We start from the raw sequence: 16,770 nt of genomic DNA on the forward strand, positions 1-16,770 counted from the left end.
AATAAGCTGTACCCCCATACTGTACTGTCTAAGGGAAACACTATGGCACCCCCTACCCATATGTATAAATACAAATATACAGAGAAGGAATGTTCTGGGCACACAATAAGCTGTACCCCCATACTGTACTGTCTGAGGGAAACACTATGGCACCTCCTACCCATATGTATAAATACAAATATACAGAGAGGGAATGTTCTGGGCACACAATAAGCTGTACCCCCATACTGTACTGTCTAAGGGAAACACTATGGCACCCCCTACCCATATGTATAAATACAAATATACAGAGAAGGAATGTTCTGGGCACACAATAAGCTGTACCCCCATACTGTACTGTCTAAGGGAAACACTATGGCACCCCCTACCCATATGTATAAATACAAATATACAGAGAAGGAATGTTCTGGGCACACAATAAGCTGTACCCCCATACTGTACTGTCTGAGGGAAACACTATGGCACCTCCTACTCATATGTATAAATACAAATATACAGAGAAGGAATGTTCTGGGCACACAATAAGCTGTACCCCCATACTGAGAGGAGGTGTGTGTGTGAGCTCCAGACTGTGAGGGTTTCCCAGGCCCTTTTTGGGTCTGGGAGGAGTGTTTTTTACCTGCAAACCTTGCAGGTTGTGAGGATTTCTCTCAGGAGATTTCTTTATTTTTTTTTTTCCTGCATTTTCCCCAAAAAACATTTCCTCCAAAAAATGAGGAAGAAAGTTGTAGTAACTCCGGGTAAAGGAGTGAGGATCTGCCTGAGATCCAGCAGGAAGGCGGCTCCCCCCAATCTGGCAGCAGCGGCTGAGAGCAGTGAGGTGCGCAAGGAGGTGAAGGCCATGGCTAAGAGTGACAAGGAAGGAGAAAGTACCGGCACGTGCGGCGTTCCATCTGTAATGGAGGTCCCTGAGCGAGCGAACACCCTGGACGACCAAGCCGAGGTTACTGCAGAGAGTTGCAGTTCTGCTGTAGGAAACGGCAGTTCTGTTGCTGGGAGCTGCAGTTCAGAGGCAAGCCAGGAAGCTGCTGCAAGGCATGCTGGGACCCAGGAGGGAAGTGCTGCAGGCTGCGAGGCAGCCATGGAGAGTGCTGAGGCCGCAGGCTGTGTGGCTATGGAAGTGGCTGAGGAGGCACTGAGAGAGAGCTCTGAGACTGCTGCAATGGCCCAGGTAGGAGCAATGCACCTGTGTGATGGGGGAGAGACAGCTGCTAGCAATGGCGCTGGGAAGCCAGAGACTGTGGGCTCAGCTGGGCCCAATCAGACCCAGATCATCAGGGCTCTGAGAGACATTAACATTCTGGAGGAGAAAAGGAACATTTTGGAGGGGAGTATAGACAATATGGTGGCTGGACTGGGGGCCCTTAGGGGGGCACAGAGAGCAAAAGCTATTCAAAAAATTGCTTATTTAAATAAAGACTTGGAGGACATTGAAAGTAACATTACCGGGGTTCTGGCAGTTATAGAGCCCTGGAGAGAGCTTTATCATAACCGCAGGAGGTTCCAGGAAATGGAGAGAAACCAACTGAAAAAGGTTTTGAAAGACTCTTTTGCTTTTCCTAAAGTGACTGTGACTCCTGCGGGTGGGAATGGGGGTCCGTCATGTGCGGATTCCTGGGATCCACTGACTGATTCTTTGCCATGCAATAATGTTAATACTGTGAGTGTGTCTGGTGGGAGTGTGCCTCATGTGAGTGTGCAGTGTGACATGGCTGCTGGGAGTACTCATATGGCTGCTGGGAGTACTGGTATAGCTGCTGGGAGTACTGGCATGGCTGCAGGAAGTACTCATATGGCTGCTGGGAGTACTCATATGGCTGCAGGGAGTACTCATATGGCTGCTGGGAGTACTGGCATGGCTGCAGGGAGTACTCATATGGCTGCTGGGAGTACTGGCACGGCTGCTGGGAGTACTGACATGGCTGCTGGAGTACTGGCACGGCTGCTGGGAGTACTAATATGGCTGCTGGGAGTACTGGCATGGCTGCTGGGAGTACTGGCATGGCTGCACCATTGACTGATAAAACCGTATGTGATGCTGCAGCAAGAGTGGGTGATAGTGGTGCCACAGAGGGTGCAGGGAATCCCCCTGTAAATACCGAGAGTGAAGGGGCACAAGGGAGGAGAGGTGCCTGGGATGGTAAGAGACTGTTTCAGCAGAATGTCTCTATGGCGGGTGAGAGTGCGGCCAGTAGGAGGAAGAATGTAGTGAAGATCAAGTGGGAGAAGGAGAGGGGTGAGTTCCCGGGGCGCAGGTTTGTGGGCAGGAATCTCATCAAACAGTCCCTGGGTTTTACCCCTGCAGACGTAAGTGGGCTGATAAGTGTCACAGACACTGAGTTTGATCTTGGCTTCAAACTGTCTCAGGGGTTGGATGATTTCTGGCGCAGGTATGAGGGTAAGAAAGGTGCCCCAGAGTGGGAGGGGTTTAGGGTGACCCCAGTCTCCAGGCCCGACACCAAGACAGTCACCATCATGTTTAAGACTGAGTCTGTGCACCCGGATGACGTGCTGATCTGGCTAAAGAGACAGTGCACCGTTCTGTCCCCCTTCACCCCACTGTATGATGAGGAGGGTTTCTGGGTAGGAGGGTGGAAGGTGCAGGTCAAACTGCACATGAATCTCCATGTCCCCAAGCACCTCCCCAATTCCTTTTTTATTGGGAAGGACAGGGGCGTTTGTTTCTACCCCGGCCAACCCAGGGTGTGCTTCAAGTGCGGATCAAACAGGCACTTTGCAGTTAAATGCACAGTTCTAAAGTGCGCCCTCTGTGGTGAGACTGGGCACCCCAGTAAGGAATGCCAGAAAATCCGCTGCAATTTGTGCTTAAAGTTAGGCCACGCCCACAGCTCTTGCCCCGACGCATGGCACAATATGGTGGCAGAATGTTCTAATTTGGAGGAGGAAATGAGCCTCTCAATGGAACTTCTGGAGGAAGGGGATCAAACCTCAGAGGTAGTGGAACCAGAGAGGGAGGCTGTGCAGCCTGAATCCTCTGCCCCAGTTACTAAGGTGATGGGTGGGGCACAAGGGAGGTTACCCAAGGGGAACAGTGGGAAAAAGGAAGGAGAGCAGAGGGTCAGTAAGCCTAGAGGAGAAGGGGAGTGGAGTGTGGCGGGGGGAAAATCCTCAGAGAAAAATAAAAACATTCCCCCAAAAATGACGGTAGCAACAGACAACAGATTTGTCCTGCCAGATGGTAAAACCTGGGGGGATCTCGCTGAGGAAGAGGAGGAGAGGCTGCGGGAGGAGGAGAGGAAAGAGGAGAGGAAAGAGGAGAGGAAGGCTAGGGCCTTGGCAAAGAAGGACAGGAAAAAAGAGAGAGGAAAGAGAGTGGGGAGGAGAGTCAGGAGGCAGAGTCCCCAGGGGAGGAGGTGGTGGTTGACCTGGAGGGGGCAGAGAGTACCCCAAAAGTTCAGGTGAAAAGAAGGGGTGATGAAGGGGTTGGTGGTAGGCAGAAGCAAAACAAGACCTAATGATGGATCATCCTATCCCATTCCTTACAGCCAATGTCTGTAGCATCAAGAATAGGAAGACCAGATTTTTGGCTTTTGATTTTTTTAGAAAGGTGGAGGCTGAAATCCTTTTCTTGCAGGAGACCAGGCTCACAACCAGAAGTGAGATTTTTGAAGCCAAAAGAGATTGGTGGCACGGGCCCTCCTTTTGGTCTATTGCTGAGGAGCCGGCAGGAGGGGTAGGAATACTTTTCAAAAATGTTCAGGGGTTGGAAATTAAAAAAATCATAGAAATCCAGGTTGGGCGTTGTTTGATGCTTGACATTGTATTGCAAGGGAATCTGATCAGATTGATCAATGTGTATGGCCCCCAGGGGCCCTCAGAGAGAAGGGAACTCTTATTAGAGATCAAACCGTACCTGTATACATCAAGTCCAGTCATTTTGGCAGGGGATTTCAACCAAGTCCTGAGGGCAGTAGACAGGACTGGCAGATTCTGTAAATATGAGGGTTCATTTATGAATAAGTTGGCTGAGGATGCGGGTTTAGTAGATGTGGCCACATGGGGGGGTCGGGCAGGCAAACATACGTATTTCTGTGGGCAGAGGAGCAGCAGAATAGATATGATTTTTGTAAAGAAAGGTGAATCCTTTACAGAGGTCTGTGAGAAGGCCGTTGAGTTCTCAGATCACTCGGTACTCTCCTTTCTGTATGGTATCCGGAACCAGCCCAAGATTGGGAGGGGTTTATGGAGACTTGATGTAGGTTCCCTGGAAGGAGAACAGGCAGAACAATCTTTTGAGGATCTGCTGCTGGTGCAGATATCAAAGGTTGAGCTGTATGATTCTCTATCTGTATGGTGGGATGCAGCCAAGGATTCTTTCCGGTCCCTCTTCAAGTCTATCTCTTATAAAAAAGGGAGGGAGAATGAGAGGAGGTATCAGTCCTTGAGAAAGGAGCTAGAGATCTGTATTTCGGAAGGGGAGGGGGCTGAAAAGCGAAACCGACTCAAGCAACAGATCAGGCAACATCAGTACAGCCGGTACAAGTCTTTGGTTCTGGAAAGAGATTATGGGGCTTCTGTTTGCCCAGATCCTTGCCAGAATTGCAAAGAGGTTGTTGAGAAAAAGCTGGTTGAGGGTCTTTATGACTCCCAGGGTCATTTTCATACGTCAAGGGAGGGGATCTTGGAAGCCGTTAGATCTTACTATGTTGGGCTTTTCAGGGAAAGAGTTTTGGATAAGGGAAAGACCGAGGCTTTCTTGAAGGCGACCCCAGGTCCCGATACTGATCATTTGGATTTTTCCACTTTGGAAGCAGAAATAACACTGGAAGAGGTGATTCAGGCCATAGACAAACAGCAAAAGAAAAAGGCCCCAGGGCCTGATGGTCTAACAGCAGAGTTTTACAAAAGATTTAAAGACAGACTTGCTCCTGTTCTTGTTGAAGTCTTCAATGAGAGTTTGGAGAAGGGTAGTCTTCCTCCCTCTATGGGATACTCTTCCTTGATCCTGCTTTCAAAGGGGAAGGACTCAAGGCATGTTGAGAATTGGAGGCCCATTGCTCTTCTTAACACTGACAGAAAGATTCTTGCAAGAATTCTCTTTTCAAGGCTAAGTAAGTTTGCTGGCACTTTACTATCTTCTTTTCAGTACTGCACAGTGGAAGGACGTAGCATTTTTGGAGCAGTCCTTACAATAAGAGAGGCCTTAGAGAGGTGCAAAGTCCATAAATGGGGAAAGTATCTCCTGACCTTGGACCAAGCAAAGGCTTTTGATAAAGTTAATCACCAATACCTATGGGCTGCTTTGCTGAAATACGGCATTCCGGGTCAGTTTGTCAGATGGTTACAGACTTTGTATCAAGGGGCAAGAAGCTTTCCATTGATTAATGGTTGGAGAGGCAAAGACTTTGAGGTGGGAGCAGGGGTAAGACAGGGGTGCCCTCTCAGTCCACTTTTGTATGTGTTTGCTCTGGAACCTTTCCTAAGAGCATTACAGCATAGTGCATTGGAGGGTGTTCGGTTTCCCTTGAGTCAGCCCTTTAAGTTAGTAGCCTACGCGGATGATGTGACCATTGTTCTGTCTAGACCAGAGGAGGCGTCTATGGTAATGGAGCACATCAGAAGCTACTCAGAGGCCTCTGGGTCTCTTGTCAACCAAGAAAAATCGGAAGCTTTTTGGGTCTTAGAGGAAGAGCCGGGTTTCCAACTAAAAGACTTCCCTGTAGCCCCAGAGAGGGTTAAGATCTTGGGTGTAAAATTTGGGAAGGGCGATGATGCAAAGGCAAATTGGGATGAGAAACTGAATGCCTGTGCAGCAAAGGTTCAGCGATGGAAGGCTTGGAGGCTGACCTATAGGGAAAGGATTAACGTTATCAAGTCTTTCTTGGTCCCTCTGCTTCTGTTTGTCTCTCATATCTTCTTGTTGCCAGAATCTTTCTACGCAAGAGTCCACAGTCTGTTCTTCCAAATGCTCTGGGGGAGCAGACTGAACCCAGTTAAAAGGGGAGTAACTTTCCTGCAGAGAAAGGAGGGAGGTTTGGGCATGCTGTGCCCGGTGGCTTTCTTCTGTGTCATATTCCTCAAATGTAACCTTGGGGGTATGGCTCAGGGGAACGACTCTCTGTGGGAGAGCAGTATTAGGGCCTGGGTATCGCCTTTTATCAAGGACTGGCTGCTCAATGATAGGCTGAAGAGTGTCCGGATAAGAGGAGGTTGTGTCCCACCCCATGTAGCTCAGGCCTTGAAGCTCATTAGGAAGTGGCACATAGGGATGGAGGAACTCAAGTCTGCCCCTAGGAAAAACATTTATTTCAGGATTTTGGAGGTTTTCTTTTGTGTTCCCCTTGCTCTGAGAGACTGCACGAGCGAGACCCTGGCTCTGAGCCTAAAGTTCCTAAACAGTAAGAGACTGCCCAAAAAGTTTCAGGATAATGCTTGGCTCTCCCTCCAGGGGAAACTGTTTGTCAGGGGGAACCTACGGTATCTGAATGTGGGGGACAGGGAATGCCCCTGGGGCTGCGGCACGGATGAGACCCAGGAGCACTTTCTGTTAGACTGTGTCATTACCAAGAGCCTCAAATCTTCCCTGGCAAATACTTTACAGTTGGGTTTTTTGGAGAACTTGAATTATACGGAGATGGCGTACGGGATAGTGGGGCGTGAGTGTGCTGGCGCGGTAACTACGGAAACCCTGTATCTTATAATATCTGTTATGCGCTATTATCTGTGGCATATGCGCTGCAAGTTAACCCTCAGTCAGAAGAGAGAAGCAGTGGGGCAAGTCACAGGGGCAATTGTAAGGGAACTTGCTTTCATTAAATCCAGAGAGACTGAGCGAAAGGCAGAGAATGTTGCACTCTGGGTAAATGTACATTTTCATTTGTGATTCTTCTTTGCTTCTGAATTTCATTGAGTAATAATGTGATGCATTTTTGTTTGCTTTTCTGTTTCTGAAATGTTTATATTTTACTTGTAATGTTTTTACTTTCAATAAAATCCCTACCCATATGTATAAATACAAATATACAGAGAAGGAATGTTCTGGGCACACAATAAGCTGTACCCCCATACTGTACTGTCTGAGGGAAACACTATGGCACCTCCTACCCATATGTATAAATACAAATATACAGAGAGGGAATGTTCTGGGCACACAATAAGCTGTACCCCCATACTGTACTGTCTAAGGGAAACACTATGGCACCCCCTACCCATATGTATAAATACAAATATACAGAGAAGGAATGTTCTGGGCAACACTATGGCACCCCCAGTGCCGTTCTGCTAATGAACTTGGTAGCGGCGGGAAGGGGAGGAGGAGAGAAGTCGGAGCGAGGAGGAGAGGATGAAGGTGAACCACTGACATTCGATGTTCTAGAGCTCCCTGACAGCTGTCTCGGAGGCTTTAATGAAGTGCTCCTTTTAAATTGATATGGCCGCCTAAATGGGCCGCTTTTATTGAAAATTATTTCCTTTGCGCCGTTCTTGTGAGTGCGGAGTGCGGCGGCGGCGCCCCGACAGGTCTCGGCGAGAGGAAACTTCTTACCCGTCTCATTCACATAATTGATGAAATGTGAAATTGCTTCGCTCCGCACTCGCCCTGCAGCGCTCGCTCCGCTTCTTTATTCCCTCGCGCTCTCTCTTTTTTGGGAGCACCGAGAGCGTTTGACTCGGAAAAGAGAAATAAAACATCTCCAATTCGGCGAGAGCGGAGAATAATGTCATTTTTAACCACCGGAATGGCTTAAAGGGGCGGGTCACCTTTGCATGTCGAGAAGTTGCGATTGGTCTTTATTTTTGGTTATTCTCTTTTTGCCGCTTATCATTACGGGAGACTGACGCTGTAGGGGTTGGTCACCTTCACAATAACTTTTAGTATGACATGGAGAGTGATATTCTGAGACAAGTTGCAATTGGTCTTCATTTTGTAATATTGGGATTTTTGCAGCTGTCTGGTTGCTAGGGTCCAATTTAACCTAGCAACCAGGCAGTGGTTTGAGAGAGAGACAGGAATATGAATAGAGGAGGGGCTGAATAGAAAGATAAGGAATAAAAAGTAACAATAACAATAAAACTGGAGCCTCACAGAGCAATAGGGTTTGGCTGCCGGGGTCAGTGACCCCCATTTGAAAGCTGCAAAGAGTTATAAGAAAATGGCAAATAGTTCAAAAACTATAAAAAAAAAACAAATAAATAATGAAGACCAATTGAAAAGATGCTTAGAATAGGGCATTCTATAACATACTACAAGTTGACTAAAAGGTGAACCTTTAAAGGGGTAGAATGGCCAATTCTTTGCAACTTTTCAATTGGTCTTCGTTTTTCATTTTATAGTTTTTGAATTATTTGCCTTTCAAATGGGGGTCACTGACCCCGGCAGCCAAACCCTATTGCTCTGTGAGGCTCCAGTTTTATTGTTATTGTTACTTTTTATTCCTTATCTTTCTATTCAGCCCCTCCCCTATTCATATTCCTGTCTTTCTTTCAAATCACTGCCTGGTTGCTAGGTTAAATTGGACCCTAGCAACCAGATAGCTGTTGAAATTTAGACTGGAGAGCTGCCGAACAAACAGCTAAATAATTCAAAAACTGCAAATAATACAAAATAAAGACCAACTGCAACTTGTCTCAGAATATCACTCTCTATATTGGACTAAAAGTTATTGTAAAGGGGAACAGCCCCTAAAGTGTCACTCCCCCATAATGATAAGTGGCTCCGCCCTTATTATTTTGCGCAACCTCGCAGAACCAAATCTGTTGTGACAGCGCAGGGTTAACCTTTCATTTCCGTCAAAATTTTATTTTCACAGGATGGGAAAATATTCTGCCGAAGAACCGCCTGCGACTGCCAGAATCCCAGCGTCGATCTGTTCTGCTGCCCCGAGTGCGACACGAGAGTCACTAGCCAATGCCTGGATCAGACTGGCCACAAGGTGTATCATAGCGGGGACAACTGGACCTACAGCTGCCAGCAGTGCCGCTGCCTGGTGGGTTTACGTAATGCTTATTGTACTAACCCCCTACTGTGAATGATAAGGATATTAGCAGTCACTGAGGGGTTCTGTGCCCCCCATATAAAGGCACAAGGCTGCAGGCTGAGTTATACAGGGAACTCTGAGTATCACTCATGTATTATAAGGGATAATGTACCCCCTACTGTAAATGATAAGGATATTAGCAGTCACTGAGGGGTTCTGTGCCCCCCATATAAAGGCACAAGGCTGCAGGCTGAGTTATACAGGGAACTCTGAGTATCACTCATGTATTATAAGGGATACTGTACCCCCTACTGTAAATGATAAGGATATTAGCAGTCACTGAGGGGTTCTGTGCCCCCCATATAAAGGCACAAGGCTGCAGGCTGAGTTATACAGGGAACTCTGAGTATCACTCATGTATTATAAGGGATAATGTACCCCCTACTGTAAATGATAAGGATATTAGCAGTCACTGAGGGGTTCTGTGCCCATATAAAGGCACAAGGCTGCAGGCTGAGTTATACAGGGAACTCTGAGTATCACTCATGTATTATAAGGGATAATGTACCCCCTACTGTAAATGATAAGGATATTAGCAGTCACTGAGGGGTTCTGTGCCCCCCATATAAAGGCACAAGGCTGCAGGCTGAGTTATACAGGGAACTCTGAGTATCACTCATGTATTATAAGGGATAATGTACCCCCTACTGTAAATGATAAGGATATTAGCAGTCACTGAGGGGTTCTGTGCCCCCCATATAAAGGCACAAGGCTGCAGGCTGAGTTATACAGGGAACTCTGAGTATCACTCATGTATTATAAGGGATACTGTACCCCCTACTGTAAATGATAAGGATATTAGCAGTCACTGAGGGGTTCTGTGCCCCCCATATAAAGGCACAAGGCTGCAGGCTGAGTTATACAGGGAACTCTGAGTATCACTCATGTATTATAAGGGATAATGTACCCCCTACTGTAAATGATAAGGATATTAGCAGTCACTGAGGGGTTCTGTGCCCATATAAAGGCACAAGGCTGCAGGCTGAGTTATACAGGGAACTCTGAGTATCACTCATGTATTATAAGGGATAATGTACCCCCTACTGTAAATGATAAGGATATTAGCAGTCACTGAGGGGTTCTGTGCCCCCCATATAAAGGCACAAGGCTGCAGGCTGAGTTATACAGGGAACTCTGAGTATCACTCATGTATTATAAGGGATAATGTACCCCCTACTGTAAATGATAAGGATATTAGCAGTCACTGAGGGGTTCTGTGCCCCCCATATAAAGGCACAAGGCTGCAGGCTGAGATATACAGGGAACTCTGAGTATCACTCATGTATTATAAGGGATAATGTACCCCCTACTGTAAATGATAAGGATATTAGCAGTCACTGAGGGGTTCTGTGCCCATATAAAGGCACAAGGCTGCAGGCTGAGTTATACAGGGAACTCTGAGTATCACTCATGTATTATAAGGGATAATGTACCCCCTACTGTAAATGATAAGGATATTAGCAGTCACTGAGGGGTTCTGTGCCCCCCATATAAAGGCACAAGGCTGCAGGCTGAGATATACAGGGAACTCTGAGTATCACTCATGTATTATAAGGGATAATGTACCCCCTACTGTAAATGATAAGGATATTAGCAGTCACTGAGGGGTTCTGTGCCCATATAAAGGCACAAGGCTGCAGGCTGAGTTATACAGGGAACTCTGAGTATCACTCATGTATTATAAGGGATAATGTACCCCCTACTGTAAATGATAAGGATATTAGCAGTCACTGAGGGGTTCTGTGCCCCCCATATAAAGGCACAAGGCTGCAGGCTGAGTTATACAGGGAACTCTGAGTATCACTCATGTATTATAAGGGATAATGTACCCCCTACTGTAAATGATAAGGATATTAGCAGTCACTGAGGGGTTCTGTGCCCCCCATATAAAGGCACAAGGCTGCAGGCTGAGTTATACAGGGAACTCTGAGTATCACTCATGTATTATAAGGGATAATGTACCCCCTACTGTAAATGATAAGGATATTAGCAGTCACTGAGGGGTTCTGTGCCCATATAAAGGCACAAGGCTGAGTTATATATAAGGAAAGGTAACACAACTGAATAATATTAATATGAATTCCACCTTCCCAGGAGGGAGAAGTCGACTGTTGGCCGCTGACCTGCCCCATTCTGACCTGCGAGTACACGACCATCTCAGAAGGCGAGTGCTGCCCTCACTGCGTCGATGACCCCTGTATAGCAGACGGGGACCCCTATGACATCAGGAAAACCTGTCAGGACCCTCAAGGAATTACACGGCTGGGGGGCTCAGTATGGACGATGGTCGGGTCGCCGTGTACCACCTGTAAATGCAAGGTAATGCCCCCCATTATCTATCTGCGACTCCGTACGTATCTGTCATTTCTGCTGTAATGAGGAGCGGTTTGGGGGGGCTCAGTAGTCTCGTTATATAAAAAGTCGGAGGCAGGGAATTTTATCTCGTGTAGCGGCGAGCGAATCTCTCCAGTGAGCGTCCTGAGAGACCGGCGCTGATTTATCCGCCCACAATTCCTTACGCCGCCATTTCCACTGGTGCCGAGATGTTTGGCAGCAACGTCTCCGACAAATATGGCTCCCGAGCCGGGGGGGCAGCCAAGGTGGTGCCGATAGGGAAGGGTTAAAGAGACCCCTAGTTGAAGTGCGCTAGAACTAGAACCTAGAATATCAAACCAAATCCTAAAAAGTAACAATAACAATAAAACTGGAGCCTCACAGAGCAATAGGGTTTGGCTGCCGGGGTCAGTGACCCCCATTTGAAAGCTGCAAAGTGTCAGAAGAGAAATAATTAAAAAACTATAACGAATAAATAATGAAGACCAATTGCAAAGTTGCTAGGAATAGGCCATCCTATAACATACTGACAGTAAGTACAGAGATTCTTTCCCCACTAAGGATTTCCGAGCAGAGAACATTTCATCCGAACTCTCCTCGTGGGCGAAAGTGACAGCCGCCTATTTGGCCAAGGGAAATGTGCAGTCGAGGGACGTGATTATCCTTAGTGAGAATGAATGCCAGGATGGGGTTATGCACTGGGGACAAATTAATGCTTTACCTGCAGGAAAATCGAGGCGTTACTAAAATTCGGGTATCCGGGGATTCTCAGGGAGACAATAGTATGGGTTTGGCTAAATAGGACAAATCATTGGCTACATTGGTTTATATATGAGATGGACTGGCCCAATGGGATGCTGGGAAAAGCCTCGGTGGGGCTAGTGGGGGCCAGTGGGATTTCCTGCTGTGTGGTTAGGGGTTGCCACCTCGGCCGGTATTCAACTGGCCAACCCGGTATTACCAACCGGCAATGTATTAGCCAGTAAATTAGTAACGCCCTATAAATGCCTCCCTTCCCTGACCATTATAACCATTATAACAACAGGCCGCCCAAAACCCCACCCACTTCCCTGACCCTCTCTGCTGCCAATCACCCATTATAACCATGGGCCACCTTCTGCTCCGCCCAAAACCCCACCCACTTCCCTTACCCTCTGTGCTGCCAATCACCCATTATAACCATGGGCCACCTTCTGCTCCGCCCAAAACCCCACCCACTTCCCTTACCCTCTCTGCTGCCAATCACCCATTATAACCATGGGCCACCTTCTGCTCCGCCCAAAACCCCACCCACTTCCCTTCCCTTCTCTGCTGCCAATCACCCATTATAACCATGGGCCACCTTCTGCTCCGCCCAAAACCCCACCCACTTCCCTTACCCTCTCTGCTGCCGATCACCCATTATAACCATGGGCCACCTTCTGCTCCGCCCAAAACCCCACCCACTTCCCTTACCCTCTCTGCTGCCAATCACCCATTATAACCATGGGCCACCTTCTGCTCCGCCCAAAACTCCACCCACTTCCCTTCCCCTCTCTGCTGCCAATCACCCATTATAACCATGGGCCACCTTCTGCTCCGCCCAAAACCCCACCCACTTCCCTTACCCTCTCTGCTGCCGATCACCCATTATAACCATGGGCCACCTTCTGCTCCGCCCAAAACCCCACCCACTTCCCTGACCCTCTCTGCTGCCAATCACCCATTATAACCATGGGCCACCTTCTGCTCCGCCCAAAACCCCACCCACTTCCCTGACCCTCTCTGGATGGGACCGGGGGCTGATTGGGTCCTGTTGACGTTGACCTTTATAGGGACGTCTTGGTTGGGTCTTATCAAATCAGTGTGTCTGGCTGGATTTATATATAATATGGGCAACAATGTTATTACATCTAATTCAGCAACGGTGATGAACAGAACCAATCAGAATGTAGTTTTACTAACGTTGGGCACATTTTCATCCGTCAGTAACCCATAGCAACCAGTGATTGGCTATGTTCAGAGAGCTGCAAGAAGAACGATGAAAGCCAAGAGTCACTTTAGACCTGTCACCACTATAACCTCATTGGGGCGTGACTTACTGAGTGGAAGGTTTGGGCAAGGACCCTGCTAAATGCCACCTCTATGAATACAGCTTTGCCTGCATTCAGAAAGCTTAAGGTGGCCATACAGCTGCCACTTAGGGTCTTTCAAACTGATTCGGCAGCTTATCTGGCCGTGTATGGGCACCCTAACCAATCAGTAGGTGGCCTAAAATTGACCAGATCTTGATCAGGCAGATTTGATTCTCCTGTAGGATCAGGGACCTCATCGGCTCGTTGATGTGGTCCTCAGTCTGACAGCCCATATATCTGCCATTTTAATTTGATCTTACCTTAGGTGGAAGGAGAAGATCTGCTCGTTTGGCGACCTCACAAACGAGCGGATCGTACCATGTATGGTCACCTTTAGCCAGAGAAGCACTCTCTGAGTGAAGTCTAAGGGGCACACTCTTGTACTTCTGTCTGGGGCCATCATAAATGACCCCTTTTATCTTCTCTCTTCATCTATGGAAGCTTCCTAGTCATGGAGGTTCCTCCTACAACATGTCAAGGTATTTGCTGCTCGTAATACTGACCAATTTCCAAAAGTTCAACCTTCCAATGTTTCAGTGGAACGCTCGGCTCTCAGTTTGTGTTCGCTGTCCCCTTTGCCAACGCTCTGCTGTCTCTGGGAAGTCATTGGTGGGCGGTTGAAGGACTCGTTCACATCTTTATAGTTTTTCTATTGCATTTTCTCCAGGAACTGTATCTGACCATGCTTTTCCTCTCTTTTGTCTCTCACCCAGAACGGAAGTGTTTGCTGCTCAGTGGATTTGGACTGTCTTCACAATAACTAAAGTTCTAACCCAGTGGACTCTCTAATGGAGAGGAAGTCTAATGCAGTCCCCCATCTACAGCAGAGTCTCCGTCCGCAGCTCTGTTTCCTACAACAGACAATTACCAAAGTCTTTACCAAGAGGAAGATGTTTGGGAGTTTCTTGTGGACCTTCGTCTATGATCACACCCTCGGCCCTCGCCTGGGCGCCACACATACAAGGCCGACGGCTCGTTCTGAGCAACCTGGGGGGCCGCCATGCATCTCTAGCTCCCTCCAATGGCGATTGTTTGCTCATTCTCAGTGTTGTGAACCACTTTTATTCTCGTTACACTTTTATTTTCTTTATTGTAGACCTTTGAATTTTTCCCCCAACCCGTCCACCACCACCACCATTTTTTGTATGGCATCCACCACCATTTTTTTAAAACTTGGGTTCCAGAATTTACCGAATAGTCGGATCTCATCCATTGCAATCTACTAAGGCCCCCCCTGTCTGATGTATTTATGAAAATATGTATGTATGTACAGTCTAATTGCATAGTAATTATATTTCATAGCTATGGAACATTGTACAATTCAGCCCAAACCTGTCTCTCGAGAAGAAACATCACGAGCTGCTTCTTCATCCCAAAGGGAACCTTATTGGACAATTTCCGGATCACATGGTCCACATTGCTTTGCTTCAGGACCTTCATGGATCATGTTGGGAAATGATAAAGTCCTTCCTCCTTTCCCCACAATAGAACAATAGAGACTTTGAAGGACTTACCTGGTGCACGTGGCCGAGACGTCCAGAGCGTCGCTGCGAGACCTCCGGGGATGCAACAGAGATACGACATGCTGTGCTATTGCCCATCGTTATTTATCCATTTATTGAGGAAAATTTTCACGGGGGTTGTTATTTTTAAACAAAAAAATAGAGAGTGGAAAAGTGATGACTGTAAGTACGGAAGCGCCAGAGCGGCATTACTGGCGGGATTCTTTTCAGTTTACTTTTTAATCGATCACAATAAAAGCCTTTTACCATCATGGTGTTCTTTTCTTTCCCTTAGAACCCCTGGAACTATAGCGGGGTGACTGTTACCCCAATGTTTCTATATATCTGTAACCTTGTTATGGGCTAAGGGGGCCCAGCCTGAAGGCCAGTTAGGGGGGGATTTGGGGTGAGTGCTTATTTGTGCCCTGGGTACCCCTGGAACTATAGCGGGGTGACTGTTACCCCAATGTTTCTATATATCTGTAACCTTGTTATGGGCTAAGGGGGCCCAGCCTGAAGGCCAGTTAGGGGGGGATTTGGGGTGAGTGCTTATTTGTGCCCTGGGTACCCCTGGAACTATAGCGGGGTGACTGTTACCCCAATGTTTCTATATATCTGTAACCTTGTTATGGGCTAAGGGGGCCCAGCCTGAAGGCCAGTTAGGGGGGGATTTGGGGTGAGTGCTTATTTGTGCCCTGGGTACCCCTGGAACTATAGCAGGGTGACTGTTACCCCAATGTTTCTATATATCTGTAACCTTGTTATGGGCTAAGGGGGCCCAGCCTGAAGGCCAGTTAGGGGGGGGGATTTGGGGTGAGTGCTTATTTGTGCCCTGGGTACCCCTGGAACTATAGCGGGGTGACTGTTACCCCAATGTTTCTATATATCTGTAACCTTGTTATGGGCTAAGGGGGCCCAGCCTGAAGGCCAGTTAGGGGGGGATTTGGGGTGAGTGCTCACAGCCTTCTCTCTGCTACAGCCTTTCCCCCCTTGTTTCATTATAGGCCCCTAAAAAGAAGTCATAAGGGGTCGGACATAGTGCTCCAATATCTAATATAATTAGATAATAATAATATAGATATCTACTCTAATATGTGGCCCTATATAAAAATGTGTTTTAATTCCAATTCTGCCCTTGTTGCTCTACACCAGGTAAGTGCCCATCAGTCGCTGATAATGAGCCCCACGCGGGCGCCATATTGTCACCAAACGGCTGGAAGAGCCGAACACTCATTGACTAATAATCCGGACCCCGGTTGGCCCCTAGTTACTCACACCCAGCCGCCTGTTTAACCGGAGGAGCCGTGTGTTTGGCTGAATAAATTGCCTATAATTGAGGATAATCTCACGTAACTACAAAGTAATTGCTTCCCAACGAGCGGCCTCTGTAATGGCTCAGTGGGAAAGGCTTCGTTCCATTACGCTCAGGTTCAGCTCAGACGCATTAAATGGAACGATCGTAGGAAGGAAATGAAGCATTATGGGACCTGTAGGGGGAGGAGCCAGAAGGGGTCCAACATCCTTATATTGACTTGCTGGAGTGCAGAGTGTTATAGTCGGGCAACATCTGAATTGAAATCATTCCTAAGCTTTAAAGGAGAAGTAAACCCAAACTTTAATCATAGGAACCCTACACAGGCCCCACGCATAGGGTTGTCACCTCTGCCATCTTGTTTTTCTGGGCACGGGGGGGGGGCGGTTTCGCAAGTTTTTCGGTGAAGCAAAACGAGACAAATTCACTCTTAACTAGTCGCCAGTGATGTCACGGGGGTTGGCTCTGCAAGGTCATGGGGGTGGGGCTATGACGTGGCGATCGGCAATTGG

The 16,770-nt window shown here is 47.6% G+C and overlaps 1 protein-coding gene across 1 annotated transcript in view; it reads left to right on the forward strand.

Annotated features, from left to right (window-relative positions):
- Positions 1-15,218, forward strand: part of nell1 (neural EGFL like 1) — a 383,209-nt gene extending 367,991 nt beyond the window's left edge. The window contains exons 18-20 of the mRNA XM_031900696.1: positions 8,769-8,945; positions 11,091-11,315; positions 14,158-15,218. Coding sequence (XP_031756556.1) covers positions 8,769-8,945; positions 11,091-11,315; positions 14,158-14,208 — 453 coding nt within the window. The 3' untranslated portion in view covers positions 14,209-15,218. The remainder of the gene's footprint in view (positions 1-8,768; positions 8,946-11,090; positions 11,316-14,157) is intronic.
- The last annotated feature ends 1,552 nt before the right edge of the window (positions 15,219-16,770 follow it).

The sequence above is a fragment of the Xenopus tropicalis genome, chromosome 4 (assembly GCF_000004195.4).
Source record: "Xenopus tropicalis strain Nigerian chromosome 4, UCB_Xtro_10.0, whole genome shotgun sequence".
Taxonomy (NCBI): Eukaryota; Metazoa; Chordata; class Amphibia; order Anura; family Pipidae; genus Xenopus; species Xenopus tropicalis.